At 40.3% G+C, this 24737-nt stretch overlaps 1 protein-coding gene across 2 annotated transcripts in view; it reads left to right on the top strand.

The window, feature by feature from the left end:
• TPK1 (thiamin pyrophosphokinase 1) overlaps positions 1 to 24737 on the top strand; it is a 284733-nt gene that overhangs the window by 62499 nt on the left and 197497 nt on the right. The window contains exon 1 of one of the 2 annotated variants that reach the window (XM_031047166.2): positions 10794 to 10918. The exons of the other annotated variant lie outside the window; for it this stretch is intronic. Coding sequence (XP_030903026.1) covers positions 10882 to 10918 — 37 coding nt within the window. The 5' untranslated portion in view covers positions 10794 to 10881. Of the gene's footprint in view, positions 1 to 10793; positions 10919 to 24737 lie in introns of those variants that run through there. 2 annotated transcript variants of the gene reach the window in all.

Below are 24737 nucleotides of genomic sequence, written 5' to 3'. Positions count from 1 at the left end.
ATGTCTTCTGTTGAGGTCCAAGAGCTGTTTGTAAAGGTAAAGAAGATATAAACAGAAGTGGTGCTGCAAATCTCAGGTATATATACTGAGGTGGAGATAACAGATTAGTTGGAACAGTTTGAATGTCTCAGCAGAGAAGAGGGTATTGTAGCTTCATAACAGGAGAGGAATAACCTCACTTTCACTGTTGCTTTTTTTTCCATTCCATGATTGATACCTTGTCTTCCATTGTCTTTGCCTATGCTTCTGGAGCTGCTTGTTTGTACAGCTGTTCACTTACCTATCAACTCTTACCTGTAAGCAATGAACTTGCCTTGTTGGCATATGGTGTGCTTTTTCTCTCACCTTCTATTTTCATTTCTAGCTGAACTTGCTTGTAATATATCTCAAATTTGTACTAGACCCAGAATTGGCAGCTGGCATAAAACCTGAGTGAATTTAGAGCAGCTACTATTAATAAATAGGAAAATGTTCATAAAAATGGTGATTGGGATGTCGCATGTACTTGCATGCTTTATTGCACTTCCCAGTAGGCATCCTGACTAGCTGTAACTCTTACTGCTGGCCTCAGCTAAACTGCTCTGTTCTCCCCTAAGTAATGTTAGACTCCTGATAAGTCAACAATGAAGTTCATTTTTCCACATTTGAATCAAAATAGGAATGTAATTTCTAGTTTGTATCTAGGAACTTAAAGTTGCTGTTCTGTGCCACTCAATTTAGATTTAAACATTTGTGGTGTGCCTGTTGTTGGACTGCATGCACTGAGTTAACGTCCTTCAGTTGCAGGAGTCTGAGAGAAGTTATTTCAAGTGTTCTTGGGGGTAAGGGATCTATAATATATGTTAGGAACAAGAAAGTTTGGCCCTGATTAATGCTGGCTAGACCATGCTTTAAGGTTGGAAATGTAGTATCCGGATCTCAGGATGTGCAATAGTTTGCACAAGCAGGGATTCTGGGGAGAGAGTTTTCAAGACCAAGCTTTGCCCATGACTCAGTGAATAATTTTAACCTCTACCAGCTTTTCAGTGATGAGTTGCAGGTTTACACTTATCTTTTTAAACCTAAGCTTAAAACTCCAGAGAGATGGTAGATTTCTCCCATGTGTGACATGTTAGTGCCTTTCTGGTTCAGAATCAGGGCTCTTGAGAAGCAGCCTCGGGGTGTGGACATTCTGAAAAGTAGCTCTCATTGATTTTTGCAGACTTCTAGACAGTTATTGGCAAAGCTGAGAACAGAGCTGATCTTTTAGGCCTTTTGCACAGTTCAGGCTCCCTCAGCATAGTAGAAGCTGTTGATAGAATGGGGTCTTCAGATAGAATTTGAAGCATAGTAGACTGCATTTTATTATGTTGTTGTTGATTTTAGCTCTCTACAAATGCAGCAACAGGAAATTCTGAGATCTGAAAGGAATTCTGGTTGTTTATTGCATTTGAGATTTTTGTTTGAGAAATTGAGAAAATGAGTAATTAAGATCCCCCTCTGTGGTGCTTTGAAAAGCTGAACCCTGCTGAGCTGAAGTTCAGAGGAACAGAACAATAGAGGATTACTTTGAAGTACCAGTGAAAAGCGTAACAGGTGATTACAACACAAGGAAAAAAAAGAGGTTATTTCAGTGCTTTTTTTCCATTGAGCCAGGATGCAAATCCCATTAGGGGAGTTCTATTGTCACAAGATTTGCTATATTGAAGCCTTTGATAGCATTGTACTATATATCTGGTTACTGTGATGTTTCCCAGAGGACAGTTGAAAGAAGGAGCTTTGAAAAATATTGTCAGGAGGATACTTTAGAGCATCCCAAGCAGAAAGGGAAGTGTAAGGCAATAGGAACAAAAAAAAAAGAAGATGGTTAATAGCTCATTTTGTTGGTGATCCAACAAGAGAAATGGCCCTGGGAATGAACCCAGGGAGCAGGGGTGAATGCATGAGGTGTATGTAAGTAAAGCCTGTGACATCAGGTTCTTTATCATATAAAAGGAACTCTTGGATTTTTGCTGCCTCAAGCTACAAGACAAGTGTTTAAAAAGATTGTTTCTCTGGGAGTTACTACAGGGCAAAGTCTTATTTTCATAGCTAAAGCTTAGCACGAATCCACTGCTACGATGAAGATGTAAGGTCATGTAAAAGATGGATGTTATCTAGGGTTCCTGACATCAGGGTCTTCTCGCTGGCTGTGATAGCCACTCTTTCCCTTACTCAGGGGAGACAAGAAAGTCCGTACTGGTACAAACACCTTGCCATTAATCCTGGTCCAGTGGTTATTTCAAATGGTGATTGTTTTTTAAAAGTAGATTCCTTCTTTTTGATTTTACTAAAGGTAGTTATGTTTCCAGCCTTTGAATTTGAAGTTTTGATTACCTTATTACCATGATTGCAGTGATGAATAACCCAGCCGTAAACAGTTTAAGTCTCTGTAACAAGCTGAAGCTGTGCTTGTATTTATTTCTTACTTGACTGATGGAGCGTGTATCCTTTGCTGTATGCAGTGTCTGAAGGAACAGCAGTTTGAGAATATGGATGTTGGACTGCTGGCTTTCTCATCTAAACAGTTTACATACTGTCTTGTTCTCACCATATTATCAAGTATAAAGATTGAAGTTTAAATTCCTGTAAGTCACTAAATAGTTTACTTTTATTCTCTTCTCATTCTATCTGCTCTTTTGTAAAGGTAGGTTGTTTGATTTGTTAGATTTTAGCATGATATACATGTGTTATTAAAACAGTATGTGCATTTGCGTTCTGAAAACATCATAGTGACATTATGGGGTTTTTATGTGTAATTAGTTAGATAGCTTGCCACATAACATCACTTAAGTTCTAAACTGGCTGATGGACTTGTGTCAAGGACAGCTTTCTCTGTGATCCTTTCTGGTTTTGTTAACTACCTTCTATAGTAATACTACTTCTAAGCTGCTTTGATGTATTTTGGCTTTGTTATTCAAAATGTTGTCTATGAGAAACACATGCAGATGTATTTTGTTTGACTTTGGTATCATGAGTGTTGTTTATTCCCAGGCAAAGACCAAGGTATTTCAGGAGCTAATGGAGGTCTGAGCTCCTTACTTTATGTACCTAGTGGGAGCCACTAAGAGATTGAGTAAGAAGAAAGTAGTTCTTATAGATACCAAATAAACAGTTAAGCCTGATGACTTCACTGGGGTCATTCTTGCACTTTATATACCAAAAGCAAGTGGTCAGGAATTTAGTGTGGTTTGCTGGATTTTGTTGGGATGAGCCATAAGAGCTGTGTGTGGTATTAATTTTATTATCTGAACATGACAGATTGCAAGAATGACTTGAGGATTTTCTGAATTTATTTTAGTTTGTTTCCTCTGCCCTAAACAAGTTACTGTATGGGACAGAGCTTGGACGTTCAGCTGTTTAACACCCCTATTAGCTGAACAGCTCCATATTAGAACTTTGGAGTATTGGTTGTTTCTTTGGTTGATTTCTGACTACACTAAATATTTGCTTGTGTAAATGAATGAAGCTCTGTTAATTTTGATTCAGTTGCCTGTATTTACACCAGCCAAAAACTTAGTGCATAGAACCAGAATGAGTACTGTGATCTGGTTTTTTATTTTGCACAAGTTAACAGTTCTTCATCTAAAACCCTGAGGAGCCAAAGGTGATGTACAGCAGCCTGTTCGCTGACAGTGAATCACACTGGGGCAGAAAGGAAAAGGTTGGCATAGGTTTCTCATTATGGAAAATTTCATTGACCTCAGATATAGTAGTAATTATTATGAGTTTCCTTTGTTGGAAGCTCTGTTAACTTGGAGCCTGATGCAGAGGCTCTTGATATCAATATTCCTTCAGTTACTTTAAACTAATTTGGCTCAAACCTTCATAAAATTCTTTCTTTAGAAAGGGCCTGCTCCTGTTTTCACTGAAATACAGTTTAACCCTGATGTCCTGGCTAAGGTGTGACCACGAGAATGAATGCTGGTTCAGTGTAAGCTGCGTTAGTACTGAAGTAGTTCAGTGCCGCAGGATTTGCGTATTAATCTGTTGGAATTGCTTTTGAAAAACCTCAGCTCCTTTGAACTTGAAACCCATCCCAGGGTCTTGCTCCTTGACAATTCTGTTTCTGGCAGTTACGAGTTGTTCAGCAAGTAACGAGTTTTTGCTTATTTCTAAACATGCACTTGTCTTGCAGCCTTCTTAGTGTTGGCTGCATCAAACACTTTGCATTAGCTCCTTGCTTCCAGTAGTCCATAGTGTTAGCTTGGTGTTTGTGATATGTAATGCACTATGAATAATTGATGATCAGCTTAGACTGGATGGTAAGGGCTAGAACATCACTTCTGAAATGTGTTTCATTCAAGGAGGAGCAGACAGAGAGGGACCAATTTGACTTTTCAAGTCTTTGAAGAGGCCCCAAATGTTTTTGAAGTAAAGGAATTGTAGAAGCTCAAGTTGCATTTAGATTTGGGTATTGGGCAACATGAGTGGCCTAAGAAAAAGCATGAATTTGTAACAGGCTGTCACAATGACTTAAAATTAACTTGGGGCTGTGCAATTCTGTACTTAAGATAATCTTAAAAGTTTTACTTTGAAGTTTAAGAGTTCTGAGTAAGTTATTTAGCCTGTGAAAAGATACGGTTCAACAAAACAACACAACTCATTTAATACAGGGTTAAGGTGGATAAAACTGCTTCAAAGTCTCTTGAGATACAAATCAAAGTGCTGTAAGTGCAATATATGGCCCATATAATTTCTAAGGAAAGACTTTATCTTTGGGGTTTGGATGGCTAAATTGATGAGGTCTGGCAGGAAGGAGGCAGTGACCCTCCTAAATAGCAGCTCAGATGCGAGGTCATTTTCTCTTGTCTTTTCTTGGCCAGTTTACTGAAAAAAACCCCAAGAGCAAGTGGATTTTGTGGCATCTTGTCTCTATAGTCAATCTGCTTTATTTAGTCTTAGTGTTATCTGTCTTCTTTAGGTCTTTTCCATTAGCCATCTCAAATCTTCCTTTTTTATTTAGCAACAGGGAAAGGACAATGAGGATAAGGCTCTGGAAACTGCAAAGCTATCATCTAATTCTGAACGTGTCTTAGTTGTCATTTTTCTTGAGCACCTTTGTTTTTTGTAGGCCTATGCACCTTTGTCGTAGAGCAACACTCTCATAAGAACTTTGTAAAACCCAGATACATATTAACAAGGCATCTGAAGTTGACCTTTTGTCTGAGAGGGAGATTGCTAATGCTGTTGGCAGTGATTTGTGAAGTTTGCTTTCCTCAGTGAATTTAGGATCAGTTTAGTATTTAAGCTTACTTCTAAATCATGCATTGAATCTCTTTGCTTTTTCCTTAGATCTATAGATTTGGGTGAGCATTAATGCATCAGTCATATTTCCTTCAGTGATTATGCTGCTTCATATCCATTGCGTTCACCTTCTAGAAATGCTTTGGCAGCAGAACTGACTGTGCAAAAATGTGTAAGAAAGGGTAGACATAATAAATGAACTATCAATTTGGCTGATGCAGTTCAACATTTCAAGTTGTGTTTGTGACCCACTGTTCATCTCTGGCATTAAAATATACATATGCAGTGTCCTTCTGCAAAGTGTGCAGGACAGTAGGTAGGCTCTAATGTCATTAACATAATAAATCTTTACGAAAAGAGGTTTCTCATATATTGCAAGTTGATGCCGCTGCTGTTCTCATTTAGATATTAAGTTTAGATGTGTGCAGAATGTCTTGAAGTTTGCTGCAGGTCACAGCAGCCAACTTCAATTATTTCTTTTCTTTTTTTATTATATATATATTTTAAAAGTGTGCTGTCTTATCCCTCCTGGGACTACTTAAAATAACACAAATAACTGCATTTTGAACCTTTGTCCCTGCTGGTGCAGTAGCATCATGTTGTCTAGGGGTCTTTATCAAGGTGATGCAGGACGCTGTAGTTCATAGTTTTACAGCTCACTAGCTATAAAAGGTTGGGGGAAAAAGATCTTGAAAACACTTTGGGGAAACAAGTTTGGTTTATGTTGTATTGTTTTGGATGGTTTGAGGGTGTTTTTAAGCCTGTTGGTCTTATTCCTAATTTATTTGTAATACTTTAGCTAGCATTGTATTAAAAAAGAATAATAACACTGTTTTCTGTGAATTAGTGTGATGGTTTGGATCATCTCAGGCTTAATGATGTGTTTTTCTTCATTCGTAGACATAGTTGTTGACCTGAAAAAGAGGAACTTGTGTCTACGTTCATTTTCTTACTGTGACTGCAAAACCACCGTAGATGTTCAGGTGGGAGGTAGAAGTGTGTGTTACACAATAGTAGATAGTGGATTTCAATGGATTTGGTGATTTCATGGCGAAGTCTTCAGAGTTACAGAGAATGAGGAAACAGTGCATTGTTTAGAGAAAAACCCACTCTGATACAGGCTGAAGATTTTTGAGCTTTGGTTGGGGAAGCCAAGTGCATTTCCCATTTTCACTTTTCTTCTGTGTGGAGAGGTCAGATGTAAGTTCAGTCTCTGCTCCTTTGAGAGCTGCAGTGATTTCTTTTCCTACAATCGCTTAGGAGCTGTTGACCTTTCCCCAGGGAATCTAGAAAAAGTCAGATATGAAAGTGGGGCATAGATTTGCATCAAGGTATCGAGTGCTTCCCTTACATCTCTGTGGAAGAGCTTTTCCTCTCTCCAAACATGGTTAAGTGGTTGTTTAGCCACAGGTTTCCACTGACGATCACTTAAGAGCTTTTCATAGGTCTAGAGGTGTTTCTGGTTCTCACATCATACATCATTTTCTCTTTGGGAACCACTGCCAGAATCACAGTTATGTTTGAAATCATACTGCAAGTGTATCTCTTGTCTGTGATCTCTCTGAAGTGCTAAATGTTTCCAGATGCTGGGGGAAACAGTAGAAAGAAGCATCTGGCACCACAGCCAAGTTCCAAACATATGTGTTCTGAGCAACCAATACTGTGATGACATTAATGTTAAACTGTTTGTGGGATATCTTCCAGTTCACTCAGTATTTGAAAAGAATAAATTGTCCCTGGGTCCACCAGGGACTGAGAAGCAGCCATTCATTTACTTGTATTAAACCAACTGTGTTTGCAGAATGTTGTTTCAGTCTATTGGGAGTGCTGTAGCACAGGTTTATTTGGTTTAGAAAAGGCATTCTGCATTCATGCTAGAAGCAGCTGAGAGAGAATCTGAGTGGGAAGACTGAGTGGGAAGATTTTTTTGGGGGGAATATATGGCATATTTGGGCCTTCTGAGAGAAACATTGTAGTAGTAATATATCCAAACATAAATAAATGTAATGAATGCTTTTTCAGAGTAGCCTGTAGAAGTTGTATCATTTACAATTGGCACGTTTTGTCACCTTCAGTCCTTTGGAAAATCCTACCCGAATCACATGAAAATACATATATATCTAACTGAGATTCCCAGACTTTCTTTTCCTCATTTAGCAGTGGAAGTTGGGAAAAGATCCTGTTGTGAGTATCCATACCGAGCAAGCAGTCTTTTTGTGCCCGGTGGTTCTTGGAAACTATTCAAGCAGTAACACTTATCAGAGTTTCTGCTTCCAAGACTTACGTGGAGACTTTTGTGTATGGTAAGGCAAGAGGCCAGAAGCCTTCATTGGCTGTGAAGGTTGTGTATGGCTACTTGGCAATGCACACTGAATGCTGTCATTTTCTTTTTTGGTAAGGTTTATTAATGCTTAGAGAGTAAAGGTGGGTAAATCTTCTTTGGACACTTGGCATAACACTGTGAAGTGTTGAAACCGTTGGTTAGCTTTGCTTTGACTTCATTAAATCTAAGCCTATCTCCTTTAAATGAGGATGGACTGTGTGTGGGTGATGAGCTGGCATGCCATTCTGGAGGTCAGTTTGTACAGGAGAACTAAATCACAAACCTACAAGGGGTAGAGTCTCAGTTTTTAACAAAACTCACACAGGCAAAGCCCAAACTGCAATACCTTCCCAAGTAATGCTTTCTTTGGGTAAGCATTCTTCGGAAGAATGCAGTAAAATGAATCCCAAACATTAGGAGCCATTTTCAGTCTCAGAGGGATTTTTAATCTGCCAACTTTCTGTTGGAGTTTAAGCTGAGTTCCAAATGAATATGAATTCCAGTTCATTGCCCACTGGTATTATTTAGGCTGTAAGATTTATCAAAACAGATTTTATTGACACGTTTGAAAGTTAACCCACTCCTGTGCTGATAGTGCAGGCTGCCGTGCTTATCTTGTCAAAATCTCTCATGTAGAACCTTTAGCAATGTGAACAAGTATTGATGTCTTGAGCTACAGATTACTTTTGTCGTGTTCTGTATCTTGATGCTTTTCAGTAGATCAGCAAGGAAGTAATAAACTCGTGTAATACCAAGACACTTAGGTGGTTTTTATCATTGTGTTGTATGTGCAACCATAGGCACTTAAGGCAAATGTCCTGATCCTACTCATGTCAACAATTGTTTCCCTGACTTCATCAGTTTCAGAAAGGAGAAGTGTCATCCTCTGCTGCCTTTACTGCCCTTGCTAATAGACCTGATTGCACTCCATTGCAGTGGAAGTGTGAGAGCTGCCCTTCTCCAGGAGGATGAGCTGTCTGTAAAGTTAATATGGCAGTTTATTCCTTCTCTCTCCCTATCCTCAAAGATGCTGTAATGGAAAACAGATATGGACAACTGCTTCAGCTGTTTCACATTCTTCATCTGAAAGCTACATTTTTATAAGTAGCTCATAAAAGAGTAATAAATTCTGATTTGCTAAAAGCCATCTGCTTAATGGATTGCTTCAGAACTATTTATAATAGCAGCTATCTATGTAATTAACAATTATAAAACATACTGCTTGAGCCTATAAGATGCATATTACCATTGTTTGTTAACCCTTTCTAAGGGATATATGGCTGCATTCTAAAGTCCAGGAGAGACTGAACAAAGTGTAATATTGAGTTAGCAACTTTAAGTACTATTTTGTAGTTGTACCATGTTTCCAGAAATCATCTCCCTTCACCAGTGTGTGGTATCCTGGAAGGCTTACGCCTTGACTTTAAACCTCATGGTTTTTACCGTGAGGGTGGTAAAATATTGGCAAAGGTTGGCCAGAGAGATGGTGGATGCACCACCCATGGAAACACACTCAAGACCAGGCTGGATGCAGTTCTGAGCAATCTGATCTAGTTGAACGTGTTATGGCTCATTGCAGGGAGGTTGGACTAGATGAGCTTTGAAGGTCCCTTCCAACCCAAACTATTCTATGGTTGTATGATATCATCTCTTTAATTCAGAGCTTGGTGAAGGCAGGTACAATGATACAGCCTGAGTTGGGCCAGTGTGAGCAACGTGTTCCCTTCTGGAACATATGGGTGTAAACCTCATCTTCCAGTTGAAAGGGGACATACTATGAAGAGATTGAGGGGGACACAAACAAGGGGTGTTTTCTTCCGATGTCTGTATTGACTCCAGATGCATGAGGCTGACTGTCCGGTGGAGCTTGGCAGACTTTCACCAAGTCCAGCCTCACCTCTCCTGCTTGTTTTGAGTGCACTCTCGCAGCTCCTCAGACTTGTACAGCACAGCCAACTGCAAATATAGTACTATGAGGATCCACCATGGAGTTGCCACTCCCTGACAAGTGTGAGTGTCCTGATTTAACTACTTCCATACCTTTTAGAAACAAACCAGAAATGATATAAAGGTTCTAAATGTTGGGGGGTTTTTTTGTCTTTTTCAGTGGTATTCGAATGATGTCTAAGAGGTGAAATACTACATACCAGTGACTTAGGCTGGATCGTAGAATCATAGAATAGTCAGGGTTGGAAAGCACCTAAGATCATGTAGTTCCATGCCCCTGCCATAGACAGGGACACTTCATACTATACCATGTTGCCCAAGACTCTGTCCAAGTTGGCCTTGAGCACTGTCTTGGATGGAGCATTTAGAACTTCTTTGGTTCTTTCTACTTGAGCCTATTTTCCTGATGTTTCTTTAAGTCTCCCAAGGATCCAGCAAACTAAAAATGCGTAGTTGATCTTGTGTGAAAAGCAGGAGGCTGCCAGCACTCAGCCATTCCAGAGGAGCTGGCAGGGATTTTAATGTGACTCCAAGTGTCTGAGTGACAAATTAGTAATAAAAATGTCACTAATTAGACTGTAGTAGAACCTTGATAATCAAAACTACTTGGGTGAGACTAAATGTATTCAGATGACGGGGAGCCCAGATAATGGGAATCGGCTGAACAGAGAGACAAGCTGGCAGCTTGTTACAAAGGGAGGCTTAGGGAGATGGTGGGTGTTTTGAATAAACAAGCATCTAATAGAATTTACAGAACACAGTCCAAAAGTAGTAATGAAACGACAGCTGGATTAAGAGTTTTAACTAGTAGGAAAAATCAGCTCCTTTGAACAAAGGACAGAGGTGATGCTAGAGCTTCTCTCTGCAGTTTTATTGAGACAAATAAGCCTGGGCAGTCTGGCTTAAGCTCTGCTTAAGTCTGCTCTGTCCTACCAAATGGATACTGTGTCCTTACAGGGCCTCTTGGCTCTCTTGTTCTGCCACTAGCACAAGCCTGTGACATGGAATGTTAATAGGAATTGGGGCTGTGGTAAGGTAAATTACCTCTTTAAGAGGGCTGGGGCTAGCTGATTTCCTCAGGTAACAGGTTGGTTCTGTGGTGGGAACTGATGGCACACCTTCTGGGGAAAGGGAAGAGACACTGGGAAGTTTTCTTTATCCTTGAGGCAGCAGGTTTAGTAAATGCAGTTTAGCAGAAAATATGCTGAAAATGCTTGAAGTTGCCCTTTGCAGGAAGATGCAAGTTTGACAGCAAGGGAACAAGATGTCCATAGAGGGAAGAAATAATCCAATGGCAGTATCACCTGTTGTGTGAGGAAGAAAAACCTTCCCTGTTTGACAGGGTAATGTCTTTTAAGTGGGAGCTTTTTGATTCATTGGTGGGTAAGTTGAGCTGACTGATTTACAGGGATGCTGTTACGCTTTATATCATCTTTTATGCTGGCTCTAATGTTACACTTATTCTTCCCATTCCTTCTGAGGTGGGACTGTGGGGGAAGCAGTACATTAAGTACCTAGTTTAGCGTTTTCATGTGTAACAGACTTTATGGTATGAGGTGAAAGGGCATGTGGTATGGGAAAGAAAACAACCCTGGGCTATAGAATACATAGGATAAAATAGGTCTGCTATGCATGAAAAAAGGGTGAAAAAACCTTATTGCATTTTTTGAAAAGAACTCCTTTTTCCTTGCTGCTCCAGCCTTGTCACAGCATGGCTACACTAAACACAAGTGTGATTCCCGTTGTCTTTTCCAATTTACTGCTGTAATTACCATAATGTGGGGTTACTGAGCTATCCCTTCTATGCTGCACTAGGATCATTTGTGCTGATCACAAAACACATTACTGCTATGGAAGCACTGATCTAGCTGTTCTTGAAAATACCACTCTTCAACATCATTTGGCTTGAGGCACCTGCATTAGCTAAATGAGGGCCCTTCACAGTGATGGGGCAGGCATCTCCAAGTGACTGGGAGTACCTATCTTAGAGTCCTGACCCAACTCACCCCTGGGAGTAATCTCCTATCTTGTCCCTCTGATGGCTAGGCAGAGATCTTTAAGATCAGTTAGGCAGGACTAATAAGGGTCTGCAGGCCTATTTGAACCTCTAGACCCCTTGATCCCAGGGTTTTTTCTGCTTGCCTTTCATGTGGTGCAGAGGTTTGCCTGAGCATCCATTTCCTGACATCCCCTACTTACCCTCAGCCTGGTTTCTGGACACAGCTCTTCCTCACACAGGGCCACCCTTTTACTTCACATTCTGCTTATAAATAGTTAATATCTAGATATTTCAGGCTTCCCCCTGAGAGCCTTGTGTTCACTCACCAAGAATTTACTCACAAATTGGCATCATGCTTGAGCAGTCAGAGATGCTTACACCAGAGGTGGCTGTGACTTCTGAGGTCAGAACTTCATAGCTTAGTTGGTAATTAGAAGACAAGATGTGATTCATATTCAAGTGGACTTATCAGGAATGTAGTCAGCTTTTCAATTAGCTACTAGCTTCTAGAGGACTATGTCAATGACGGGTATTTATTGCAATGTGTGTTTGATTTAGTTCTGTCTTTAAGATAATGCTTATGTGCTCTGGAAAGCAGAGTCTTGCTTTCAAAAGTAAACAGGTTTCCCATAGCGAAATCATGAATGGACTAATTGGGCTTCTATAGTTATCTCATTGCAGTATATGTGACCATAATTTAGGCAACAATAATTAGTCATGGATTTGAGTCTGCCTTACCTCCATGATGAAGGAAGTGTGTGCAGGAGGTTATTTCTGCACCTGAATTAACTCAGTAAAACATTGAATGAGCTTGTCCATTTTACACAGGACAACAGTGCTGGTGATTAGGAAAGGCTGTTCAAGGGCTGATCCTGTGAGGTAGCAGAGCAAGCTTACATATCAGTTCCCTGTTGCGCCAGTGTTGCAATTAAAGAGTTATTTGCAGGGGTTTTTTTTGGCAGCTCTTTGGGTGACTTCAGCAGTTTCTGAGTGCTAACACTTTGATGGGAACACAGGCAGTTCAAAGCCTGTGCAGGTATTTAGCATAGCACCTCATATTGCTGCCTCTGTAACAGATGTCTCAGTGAAGGGTGTACACTGGGCAGCCCAAATGCTTTTCCTTACATTGGAATAAGGTGTGCAGTAATTCCCTAGAAAATTCCAAACTCAAAATACATGTTTGCTTATGAAGTCAGTGATGCTCTGAGTACTAAGAAACTGTATATGATGATCTTAAGGATCTTTTCCAAGCTGGTCTACTCTATGATTCTGTTTCAATGGATAGATATGTACAGTTTCCATCCATGTTTTCTCTCATTGTGGCAGGGTAGTGTGAGACTATACTAGGAATCATCATATCCACATGTGTGGGATATTCTTTTGTTGAACAGCTTTCTGAAGTGCTTCTGCAGTGATTTCAATTACTAATCAGCTTATAGCCATGGGATGTTTCGACATATATATATATTTAAGCCATAGACAAATAAGAAACCAGGTAAAACTCACTCGTATTACAAGAATTACGAGATGCTCCCCTTTTAATGATACTAAGCTACTCTGACCTAGAAATACTAATAACTTAGATACTTGTTGTTTTTTGGGTCATGGTTGCTTAACGCCAAAAAATGAAGTACTGAAAGTCACTAGGCCATCAATTAAAAGATCCTTAACATCAAATAAAAGTTGCAATCTGGGACAGGCTAAAGATAACTGAAACCAAGAAAGGAGAAGGCTGTTAAAGAACACAGGTGACTTATTTATAGGTACAGGGCTTTTCCTTAGTTGATCATAGTATTAGTGGATGCCAGTGCAAAATTAGAGTTAAGCCTGGCAGTGTGGGTGTATTTTTTGCTAGTGGGGAACACTCTATGATATGTCTGTTAAAGAAAATAAAGTAAGATATCCTTACAAAGCTGGCTGTCCAGGAAAATACTGGATTGTTCTGGTTGCAGCACAGTGTAAAGCATTAATTACAACCTCCCCTTGACTACCCCACAGTTCATGCTTTTGCATAACCTACACCCTCATGCACTGAGGTTAGTCAGGGTGTTATATGCTCACCCAAGCAAAGGTGTAGTGTACCTGTGTGTGGAAGGGTCTTGCAGTTCTTCGTGCTAGCTTGTGTTACCTGATGGAAATTAGTAGAATAGACAATCTGTTGCTTCTTTATCCATATAAAGGTGTATCATGTAAGGGATATGTGATTGTGCTGTATCTTTTTCTTCCAAAATAACTTTTGCTTGAGTGACTGATTTGTAAGAGTCAGGGAGGGATAGAAGTACCAAACATAATAAGGTGCAATAAGCTTTGTGAATATAGGTAGCTAGTTGTAAGAGATAGACAGATGTTCCCGCTAGTTCCTGACCTTGCTTCTCACTGAAATTATAGCATAAGCTTATTACTAGATGCCAGAAAACCAACCTTGTGCAAAATACTGAGCTTGCCAGCCACAGAAAAGAGATTTTGCAAGTTTTGTTGCCTCAGCACAGTGTTGCATGGTTACCATTTTCCTTCCCCACTCACCTCTGTAACACTGAACTTCCAGGTCCCCCTCTTTCCCCTTTTTTTTCCTCAGATGTGATAGATGTTCACACCAGCATTGATAAAAGTAAACGGAACAGAGCTATGATAGCTGACACTCCTTTAAAAAGGTGGGATAAAAAGCAATGTGTGCGAAGTGGCAGGAGAAAGGAATTGGGGTTTTCTAAGCTACCAAGAGGCATTGCTCTCAGTGCAAAGGTAGAACATAGTATCTTTTCATAATGAGGTTTCATGTAGCCAGAGTAATGGTGAGAAAAAGCCCTAACAATTATGTGAATGTGCGATTTAGAAGAAAGAGAAGGAAGAGGCTTCTATTCCAGAGATGGAGTGGAAAGCTCCCTTTTAAACCCATTCTAGCCTAAAAGACTGACCTATCTTTTAGTGAGCCTTGTATACACTGATTTTTTTTTTCCTTTTTATGGTCTCTGACCTCATTAGTGGTTGTTGGAAATAATTAAAATGCATAAAAGAAGATCATAATGGAAGGTAGGACAAAATAATATAATTGGCCACAATAATGTAGGCTTTTAGATATTGTTGCATATTACTGTACATTACCTGACTTGTTCTTCTCTGCTATACAAATGGCTTCCTCAAAAAACCTGAGCCATGTAGTGCAAAAAAAAAAGGGAAAGTGATGATATCCTTGATGACTTACTCTTTTTCATTCTAATTCCGTGAGCAAAGGTAGAAATTAAAGTTAGGGCACAAAGAAGGGAGGGCTGAACCCAGTCCTAGAATAGGAAATAACCTGGTATGATGTGCCGTGTTGTGCTTCTGTAGTTTAACTAAAACTGAACATGCCTTCCTAGGAGGGCAGTTTGCAGAAAGTACAGAAAGTGCTTAACTCTGCCTGTGTTTTGCATTAGTGTTGATTTAGGGGGCAAAGTTGAGATTCCAGGGATCATTAGGGGGGTGGCTATGAAAGAACAGGACACTTGTGTGATATCTGAAAAAACTCTGTTCAAAGATGTATTGACTGCCTATATATATAAAAATCAAACCTGCAAAATATGACCCTCTGCATAATGCAGATTGCTCCTTTGGTGGTCATTTGATGGGCAGGGCCTTAAAATTTGCTATTGCTTAGTGGAGTGTCACAGAGGAGATATTTTTTATAACATGGCTCACTTTTACTGTCCTTTATTACTTTAATTGTGTTCTAGCACTTCGTGTCAGTGGCTGAATTGGGCAGGACCTGTATCTGTGTGCCATCAGACAGTATGCTGCATTCACAAAAGCAAGTGGTTGTGCTCGCTTGGACCCCTCGAAGCTATTGAGCAAGAGAAAAAAGGGGCCCTGCCTGGATTTCCTGATCCTGCTCTGAATGAAAAAGGTTTTGTGAGTTCTCATCTAAAACCTCAGAGAACAAAACCAAGAGGCAGCAGCAGATCACTCTTTACTAATTCATTCCTTTCTGCTTATGAAAAGCCATCCCCTCAAGCTGTAGATCTCAGGCAAAGCACTGAATGAGTAGGTGCTCCCTCGGATGGTTTCTGAAGATTGCCAAGTGCAGATCAGTGAGGGAAGTGACTTCTGGAGTTGTGTCTTGCATTGCTAATGCTGTTTGCCTCTCTTCACTCAGACCTAGGAAAACCTCTTATGTTTCCTCTCCACTGTGAGTCTTCCCCACTTAAAATTGTAATAGATCTCACTTCCTTGTTGAGGATTGGGTATTGAATCTATTGAACGTGGCTACACCTGTAAATTTAACCTCTGAAGAAGTCTTGATCCTCATGGGGTTGGCAAAGCTGTGCGTTGCTAACAGATATCATAGACCACAATGTGTACAGGAATATGGCTGTAGCTCCTGAGGGAGTTTTTCTGCTTTAAGAAGACTGAGAAGAGAATAATCCCTTTAAGGGGTTCACCTTTTCCTGACAGAGTGCTGCAAGCTGGGCAGCAGTGACACCAGAATTAGTAGGTAGCTGATGCCTTAACTGAAAGGGCATCATACTAGCCTATGAGTTCTCAGAAAGGTGGTGTGTGCCACGTAATACTAGACACAATGCTGAATTGTTAGGGGAAAATGTAGAATCCCAGACTGGTTTGGGTTGGATGGGACCTTAAAGCTCACCCAGTTCCAACCCCTGCCATGGGCAGGGACACCTTCCATTAGAGCAGCTTGTTCCAAGCCCCATCCAGTCTGGCCTTGAACACTGCCAGGGATGGGGCAGCCACAGCTTCTCTGAGCACCCTGTGCCAGCACCTCAGCACCCTCACAGGGAGGAATTTCTTCTTTATATCCAAGCTGAACTTCCCCTGTTTAAGTTTAAACCCATCACTCCTTGTCCTGTCGCCACAGTCCCTGATCTGCTTATACTAGATAAGCAGATAGTGGATAAATTATCTGCTTATAGTGGCTGTATATATGGTGATACAGAAACTGCACAGAAAGATAGTAGTAGATGCAGGATTCATGGAAGTCTTTTTAGATTGACTGACTTAATGTCTGCAAAGTTGCAACTTTGAAATATTATAATTTTATCAAGGTTATCAGTATTTTATCACAGCTTTCAGATTCAAGACCATAGGAAAACTTGTTTAGAAAAAACTGTTTTGGGTCTTAACTTTTCTCCATAGAGAACAAATGGAGTTGCTGCAGCACTGTAGATTTTCCATTAAGAACTCTTGGGTTTTTTGCATTAAGACTCAGTGACAGCATTTTGCCTAAAATAAAAGAGAATCTGAAATTGGGGTGTAAATCAGTCAATGCCCCCTTCCTTTGGCAATGTAGAAAAGACCTTAGCCAGAGCAGTGAGAAGGGTGTTTGTGTAAATGCAAGTGCATTTTATGTGAGTAAGTGAATAGTGAATGTATGTTAAGATTTATCAGTGAATAGGCTGAGACCCACAAGAATGACAAGACATAAATCTACAATGAATGGAGTCTTTTGAAATAAATTCATGGGTTGAAGGAGACAAATGGGGAGGGAAGCGGTATATCTGCTAAACAGGCCCAAGTGTAGTAGTGCAAAATGACTAATGCTAATTTTTCCTGCTTATTCTATCAACTGAAGTGGTTAGCAGAACATCATCTCTGTGGGTCTGATCTTGTTTCGTTGTTTTGGTAGCTGTCACACATCACTGCCATACAATTTTGGTAGTAGTGCAGAACATCCTAGTAATTCTTCACTGCTATTATTGAGTGTTGGGAGCTCTTAGTGTTCCTGAAAACATAAGAGAAACCAGACCTCAGAAACAGATGTTTAATATGCAGAATGTGAAAATTTGCATTCATACATAAGTGAATCATATTCTGTGCCAATGCTGGGATTATAATTTGTCTGCTGAGCAAAGCTCATAATTTCTAGCTGGTTTTATCAATACTATCAGTTTCTGTGGACCATCTACATAAAGTTGACTAGGAAATACAGATTCCGCTAATGGCAGTAGTACTGAGTTCTGTATGGTTTTCATGGTTTAAGGAGCTGATTTATGCCTTTGTGGTCTAATATCTTGGCAGTACAGTGCATATTTGTGTACATAGTACCTATTAAAGTTCATGGGAGTTTCCAAACTCATCTTCAGGACATAAATTGATGGAGATAGTTGTAGAGTGTGCTAATACCCTATTGTCTCTGCTTATGTTTTATTCTTCATGGGAACATCTTAATGGCTGTACAAAAGGACTAAATCATAACTAGCTATATGAAAAGCCAATGATTAGTGAGTGAAGTGTGTAGGTTTAATAGGAATTTAATGAGTGACTCAGCCAATCCGATTTGTGTAGGAAGCAAATTTAATGGATCTGGGATAAAGTATTTCTGGCTCCCAGATGTGGTATTCATTCAAATGATCCCTTCTGCAGCAAATGTAACCTAGAAGAGAGGGAATGAGAATGTTTTTTAATGTTTTGTGGTAAAAAGCAAATATGCAGATTCTCATTGTAATAGAAGCAAAAAGAGAATAGAGACCTCTTCATCCCATTTCCAGCTTAAGTATATGGGCAGACTAATCGGTTACCTCATTTTTCACTAGTACTATCCATATGATCTCAGTTTGTGAATGGCATAAAAATAGTAACATAAGGAAATATGAGCATCCATGGGGAAACTATGCAATGTGGCAAAGAAAAAGGAGAGCCTTTCTCTTTTAGAGCTAGTGCCTAAGGTTTTCAGCTAGATACTAAAGAAGTAAATTGTACCCAGCTATGTAATGAAATAATAACTGCAGTGATATAAGGAATAATCAAATCAATTCAAACCTTCTAATTTGTGCCAAGTGCTAAATTGTAATTATAACAACATATGAATATTCATAGTGTAAATAGATAGCATGGCAAAATTAAAGCAAGCATTTACACTCAGTCTAGGACAGTGCATTTCTTTTTTAATGCCTGTTTCCTGGATTAGATCTAGATTCCAGATTGCTTTGAATGCTTTAATTGTAAACCATCTTCCATTTGTTTATATTTTCTGTAGTTCTCACAGTGGAATCTTCTAGGGTCTTTCATCATTGCATGATGATATTTGAAGAACAGGTTTCATCAGAAGCATTCTGTGGTATTGGAAACATATGGAGAATAAGCAACAAATAGCGTATTCCTCCTTGTCTCCAAATGGCAGTGTTCTAGGAATTTCTGGTGTAAGGAGAATCTAAATTTGGTAGTGCTAGGAAGATGTTTCAGAGCATACAGAGAACAGCATTTGGGAGACCTTGCTTTAGCTGAGCTGTATTCCTGCAGTGTTTAATCTAGGAATACCGTTTTCTACACGCACAGTAACCAATTTATCCAGTGCTCTCAATGAAGAGTTAGTTCCAAAGAAACCCACTATTCTATCACACTGAAGACAACTGGCAATGTCTTGCTCAGAACTTTACAAGGGGTTGAAATGTGGGAGACTGTTGGAGTAACTGTCCTTCTGCCTAGTGTCAGGAACATGGGAACAGATAGCTAGTTCTTGGAGTTGACTTTGACAAGTACGGGTATGGATGCTGCCAGCATGTGAAGGCTGGGTGGCAAGAAGCAGGACTCTGTAGTCTGTTGTTACAGGTGTTGGCATTGGATGCAGAGCATCTCTGGCTGTTTCTGGGATCCAAGCAGATGTATGATACTCAGGGAACCTAAAACTCAGTTTCTTTTTAAATGTCTTTTAAGGGACTATCAAATGGGTATATCACATTAACAGAGAAGAAGAGGTGGAGTAAAGGGTAGAAAACATCAACAGTGACATCAGGAAAGTTACAGAAACTGTTACTGAAGCAGCATCTGTTTCTAAGGTGCACAAAAATGTCTATCTTTAATGATTTGGATGTTTTTCTTGCAGTACTAAGGACAAAATCAGAACTTGTATATTCTTGCTAGTACACACAACTTCCCCAAGTCTCATCAATGCTTTCTGTCCTCAAGGACTAAAATAGGGCTAAACATGGAAGGAACACTCTTCTGAGAAAGCTTGCATCTTGAAGGCTGCTGGTGCTTGGATACAGGGAAAAGGCTGTCTACAGAAGAAAACCTGGTCTGAGATTAAAATGGGGCCCTGGGGGGAATTCACTGTGTTTAAAAGGCAACTGGAGCAAAGAGGCTGCAAAGCTGCGTTTGTCTTGTTAAGCATCCACAGACCTTCCACCATGAGGTACCCTGAGAGCTGTAGTGTTAGCATGAAGTTGAATCTGTATGTAATAACCAGTAGTGGTACCACTGGTTAACAGAACAGCTGAATCATTAGTTGACGTCTTGTTTTATCCCGGTCACATGTTTATTGTTCCTGAACTACCTGCCTCTGCATTAGTTGTCTTACTGGCTGTCATGTAGTCCTATTGAAAAGAAAAATCTGTTTAGGGTGCAAACATACTGACTTCTTGTGGTGGGCAAGGAGACACTTCAAGCATGACCACTGCCTTTGGATGTAAAAGCATGAATAGCCTGTTAGAAGCTTTTTCTCCTTAAATTGTTTCTTTTCCTTTCCCCCCACTGCCAGTAAGAATCCTTGACTGGCAGTACTGGCTATGGAGGTTCGAGTGGTAACTTCCACAGCTACTCCCCTGTGTAGCTGTCCCTGAATTTCTGCAGCAGAAAGAACTAAAGCAGTAAAGCATATGCTGAAGGTGCAAGTCCCGCAGAGAATGTTTTCTTCATGGTTTTTAGATATCTCTTACCATGTAAACCAATATTTCTAGGTGGACACAGTATAAAAGTTGATAGTGCAATATTGTGTTCTTCAATTTTGAGCAATAAGGAGACTGGCTACCTTTTTGCTCTGCAAGAGCTTGTTCAACTTTGGGTTCAGGTCTTTCTTCTACCTCTTTCCCTCTCCCTTTAGCCTGGCTCAAAGTCCTTGTCATTCAGCAACTTGGGTTAATACCTCATTCAAACAAAAGGCCACCCTGTATTTAATTGAAAGTAAGAAAACAAAATCTGCAACATGCCTATGGGCTACCTTCATTTCAGATATGAAGAGCAGAGAGTAAAATAAATGCAAGTGTCTTAATCAATAATTTAGGTGGATACTATCTTGAAGAGTATCAGTGGACAGGTAGTGCTTTGACAGCTGGGACAGAAGAGGCCCAGCTTTAAGCACCTTGTATTGGCTTTCACTTAAACTGTAGGTTTCTGCTAACACTGATTAGGGAAGATTGGTACCTATCAAGAAATTAATAGTGTGCTTTAGGTTGAGTGTCATTAAAAAGAAATACTATAGGGCAAAGGGAAGGTTTCATTAGAAATAAAAGATTATCATGAGCAGCCAGTTGTGAGAAGGGCTTAGTTTAACAGCAGTGCCTCAGTCTCTTCTGTAATCCAGCTATGTTTGATTTCTTAACTTCTGCTCCCTTATCAACCTGAGTCCTTCCTGAAACTTTCTGTGCATGCTCTTACTGCTATTATCATGTATCAGAAAGGAATATATGCTTTTAAAACTTTCTGCCCTATTTTAAACTACTGAAGGATCCACAGAAATCCTAATAAATCCTAATCCATAGATGTTGCTAATAGATCAGAAGGTATTTGTGGCGCTATCTGCATGGTAATACTACTTTTTATATCAGGTGGTGGAGCTGAATGCTGATTTGATTAAACTTTTTGATGTGGTGGGAAGGGCAAGCGTAGCTTTGGCTATTAATAAAGCTTCTTGAACTGCGGTTTCACACACCTCTTTGCAGGTTTCTCCTTTTCCTTCTTTATGCCTGTTCTGCAGCACTGATGAGAGTCTGCTCAAGATCTCTATGGATCTGGTGAAGGCACAGGATCAGAAGTCCTGAGGGCATGGTAGCACAGAAGTGGTATAATATGACTTGTAAGTGGTATATGTCCATTTTATATTGTCAAGGAAGATGGCTCAGGGCTGATGTGTTTTCCTTCTCATCACTGTGTGAAGTAAAGATATTAATTGCTGAGGTAGTCTTAAGTGTCTGGTTTTTGTCCTCCAGCAGAGCTTCATACTGCTTGGAGCTAGCTGGCCATGTCTTTCACATTTGTGAACTTCCTCAGGGTTTGCTCTCACTTTTGCTTTCATGTATAGCTGAAGATAAATTTGTGGAGCTTTATTTTCTTGAACATTGGAGACTTAAGTTTGTAAGGTAAAAGTGAATATGCATGGAGACAAGATGAGTATGAGGAGAAAAGCCATATCAGTTACTTCTGAAGCTTGGCTGCTGCATTCTTCTCCATTTACTGAACTTGAAAAGGAGGTTGCACGTTTCTGCCACAGCATTCTTCCCATACTTTTCATCACTTTGCAAGGAGGTAGTTTTAATGATAGGCAAAGTAGTATGCGTTTCACTGAGGAAGATAAATCAAACTGCTTTTACTTTACTTCCCCAGTATTTGTGGGGTATTGTTTTGAGGGGGTGTTTTTAAAGTTAAGCTAGAAAGCAGCTTTACTGTTCTGTAGGTCTAAAGAAAAAGAAACACCACCTTTGCTCCTTTGAGAACAGTGGATCTGAAGTGCTATTGCTGTGTGATGATCAGAAGGGAGAGAGAGGCAAAAGCAGCAGGAGCAGCAAGTGAAAAATGACTTTTGGGTTTCAAAATAAGCTTGTAGCAAATAGGAGGATAGGGTTTTGAATTGAAGGATTTTCAAAATGGCAAAAAGATCAATAAGGTGTACCCAGTAGTGTTTGAAGAGAAGCACTTTCATGTTTTCTTTATCTTGCTTTCATTTCAGACATGTTACTGTCTACTACTGCCACACGTGATAAAACTTGGCAGCACACAGGGGTGTGTTGAGGGGCTAAGTTAGACCATGTTATAGCTACATGAAAAAGCCCAGTGTGAAATCCTCTGGGATTAACATCTAGAAAAGGATGTCTGAGGAGGGGGAAATACAAGCCAGCACAAGAGGGATGCGGAGCTGTTGAAGCAAGTCCAGAGGCGGCCATGAAGATGATCCTAGGGCTGGAGCCCCTCTGCTATGGAAACAGGTTGAGAGAGCTGGGCTGGGTCAGCCTGGTGAAGGTTTCTGGGAGACCTTACAAGTCTTCTAATACCTAAATCTTAAATTAGGGCCCCTACATGAAGCCTGGAAGGGGACTAATTATAAGGGCAGGTAGTGACAGGACAAGGGGGAATGGGTTTAACCTGACAGAGGGGAGGCTGAGATTAAACACTAGGGAGAAATTCTGAGCACAGGATGCCCAGAGAAGCTGTGGCTGCCCCATCCCTGGCAGTGTTCAAAGCCAGGTTGGATGGGGCTCTAGTGGAAGGTGTTCCTGCCCGTTTCAGGAGGTTGAAGCTTCAAACCCAAACCATTCTATGATTCTATGTATAGTTCTTGCTTACCTGAGGGAGCTACGGGATGATGAGAGTGAATATGGCAGTGGTTCCTGAGTGGTTCTACACCTCACTTTGAAGATAGGACTGGGCTGGTGGCAGCTTGCTCTCATGGTGACCTAGCAGTTTTGTTCTGAGCTTGCTTTTGCAGCTGAGGGGTTGTATGACTGTGCCAGCACAGTCATTATATGTGTAGCATGGTACCAGTCTAACACAGGAGCAATAATGAAGCTGCTGCGGCTGAGAAATAGAGATCTGAAGTATGAAAGAAGCAGGTGAATCTTGTCCTCTTCCTGACAGCTGCATTTGGACACAACAGAATGAAAGGAGAACTGGCATCTCTTCAGTCCTTTGCTCTGCTGTGTTTGGTGCAGTGCTAAATCCTTTACGAGTGTCTGGCCAGTAAGGACTTGTGTATGTCATGGTATATATTGAAGTCTTTTGCATACATATAATTCCTGGGATAATATTACTATGCACAGTAATATTATATTCCATATATACATATGTGTATATATATGCACACATATATTATCCCAGGATAATATACAATGCATACTAAATAACAATCATTTGCTATTACAGTTTAAGACAACAAATTAAGTATTGGGTGGAGAGGAAAATGTCAAGGTGTGAAATTACTGTTTTGGAGTCATGGAGGCCACAAAGCTGTAGAAGAGCAGAGAATTTTACCTCTGTACTCTCGGTTTCATTCTTACGTGGCAAAAGCAAACCATCATTCTTTGACTTCAGATGTTTTTTAACAAGTATGGTCTCTCTAGTAGTGCTTTGAGAGAGCTGTGTATGTTCCCTCTCATGAGACGTTGTGCACACAGCCTGTGTTGTCTGTAATGCACTAGGTTTCCTTTGATTCTGACCCTACTGAAATGGTGAGAATGAAAACAGTGGCTTTGGTTTTGTCATGGATCCTGATTGAGTAACCTGCTGGCTGTGTCAATTAGGAGTGAATGAGTGATTTGTATTGCTTAAAGAATCGCTGTCAGGTTTTAATATGATGTTGTAGAAGTGTCACCTAATGAAGCTGAAGTGCAAAGTTGCCTCTGTTATTGCATGGAAGAAACATGCAAAGGAAAATTGAGTTAGAATGGTTCACATAGAAATTGGAGACAGAAAAGAGTAAGGAAGACCCTCCCATTGAGTTACGAGGTTCAGAAAGGACCCCTTTGCTTTCTAAACTCCCTCTCAGAGAGGAACCTACATGCAGCTGCATCCAGACTCAGTCAAGGGTTTATGTCTAAAGGGTTATAAATGCAAAGTGTGTAATAACTGAGTAACTCCATGGATTGGTAGTTTTTCATTACTATTAATTCAGTGTGCTATAGCAGGCTTACTGAGGATCTCTTGTAAGGGGTTTCTGCCTTGCGCAAGATCTAATAGTCCCAGGTAAGGAATCTCAACCTGTGAGAGGTGTCTTTGCTCAAGGGGAGAGTCACCTGCTGTGCAATCCAGCTGCAATTCAGGGAGAGCTCAGACTGGGCTCATCCAAAGATCTGCTGCTGCTAAGAAGTCTCTCTAACCTTGAGGATCAACCTTACAAGGCATCTCAGCTCAACAGGAAGTCAACATGATGCAGCCATGCTACCTAGCAGAGAAAGCTCCAAGAAGGCTCACTTAGGCTGTTGTATTTATGGAATAAAGTGGTTAGCTTGTCATCAGATTGCATATAGTGGGAAAGGTACACAGGAGACTCCTTGTACCCACAGCTTTCTGTGTTCCTTGATAAATGGGTCTTGAAAAAGCCACCCACTATTCAGGTGTCAATCTCGTGTGTTCCAAGCTCATGTGCATTGATGCTCACTGTGTCACTCTGCCCCTTTGTGGGTTTTCTAGAGGAGCTCTTGACCTGGCTACGGCTCAGTCCTTTATCTGCTTTGGAGTCTGTACCAAACTACTGCTTGTTTGGTTAAAGGGTTAAGTGCCTTCCAGTAT

This window comes from Melopsittacus undulatus, chromosome 1 (assembly GCF_012275295.1).
Source record: "Melopsittacus undulatus isolate bMelUnd1 chromosome 1, bMelUnd1.mat.Z, whole genome shotgun sequence".
Classification (NCBI taxonomy): domain Eukaryota; kingdom Metazoa; phylum Chordata; class Aves; order Psittaciformes; family Psittaculidae; genus Melopsittacus; species Melopsittacus undulatus.
This window is presented reverse-complemented; position numbering and strand designations above follow the sequence as displayed.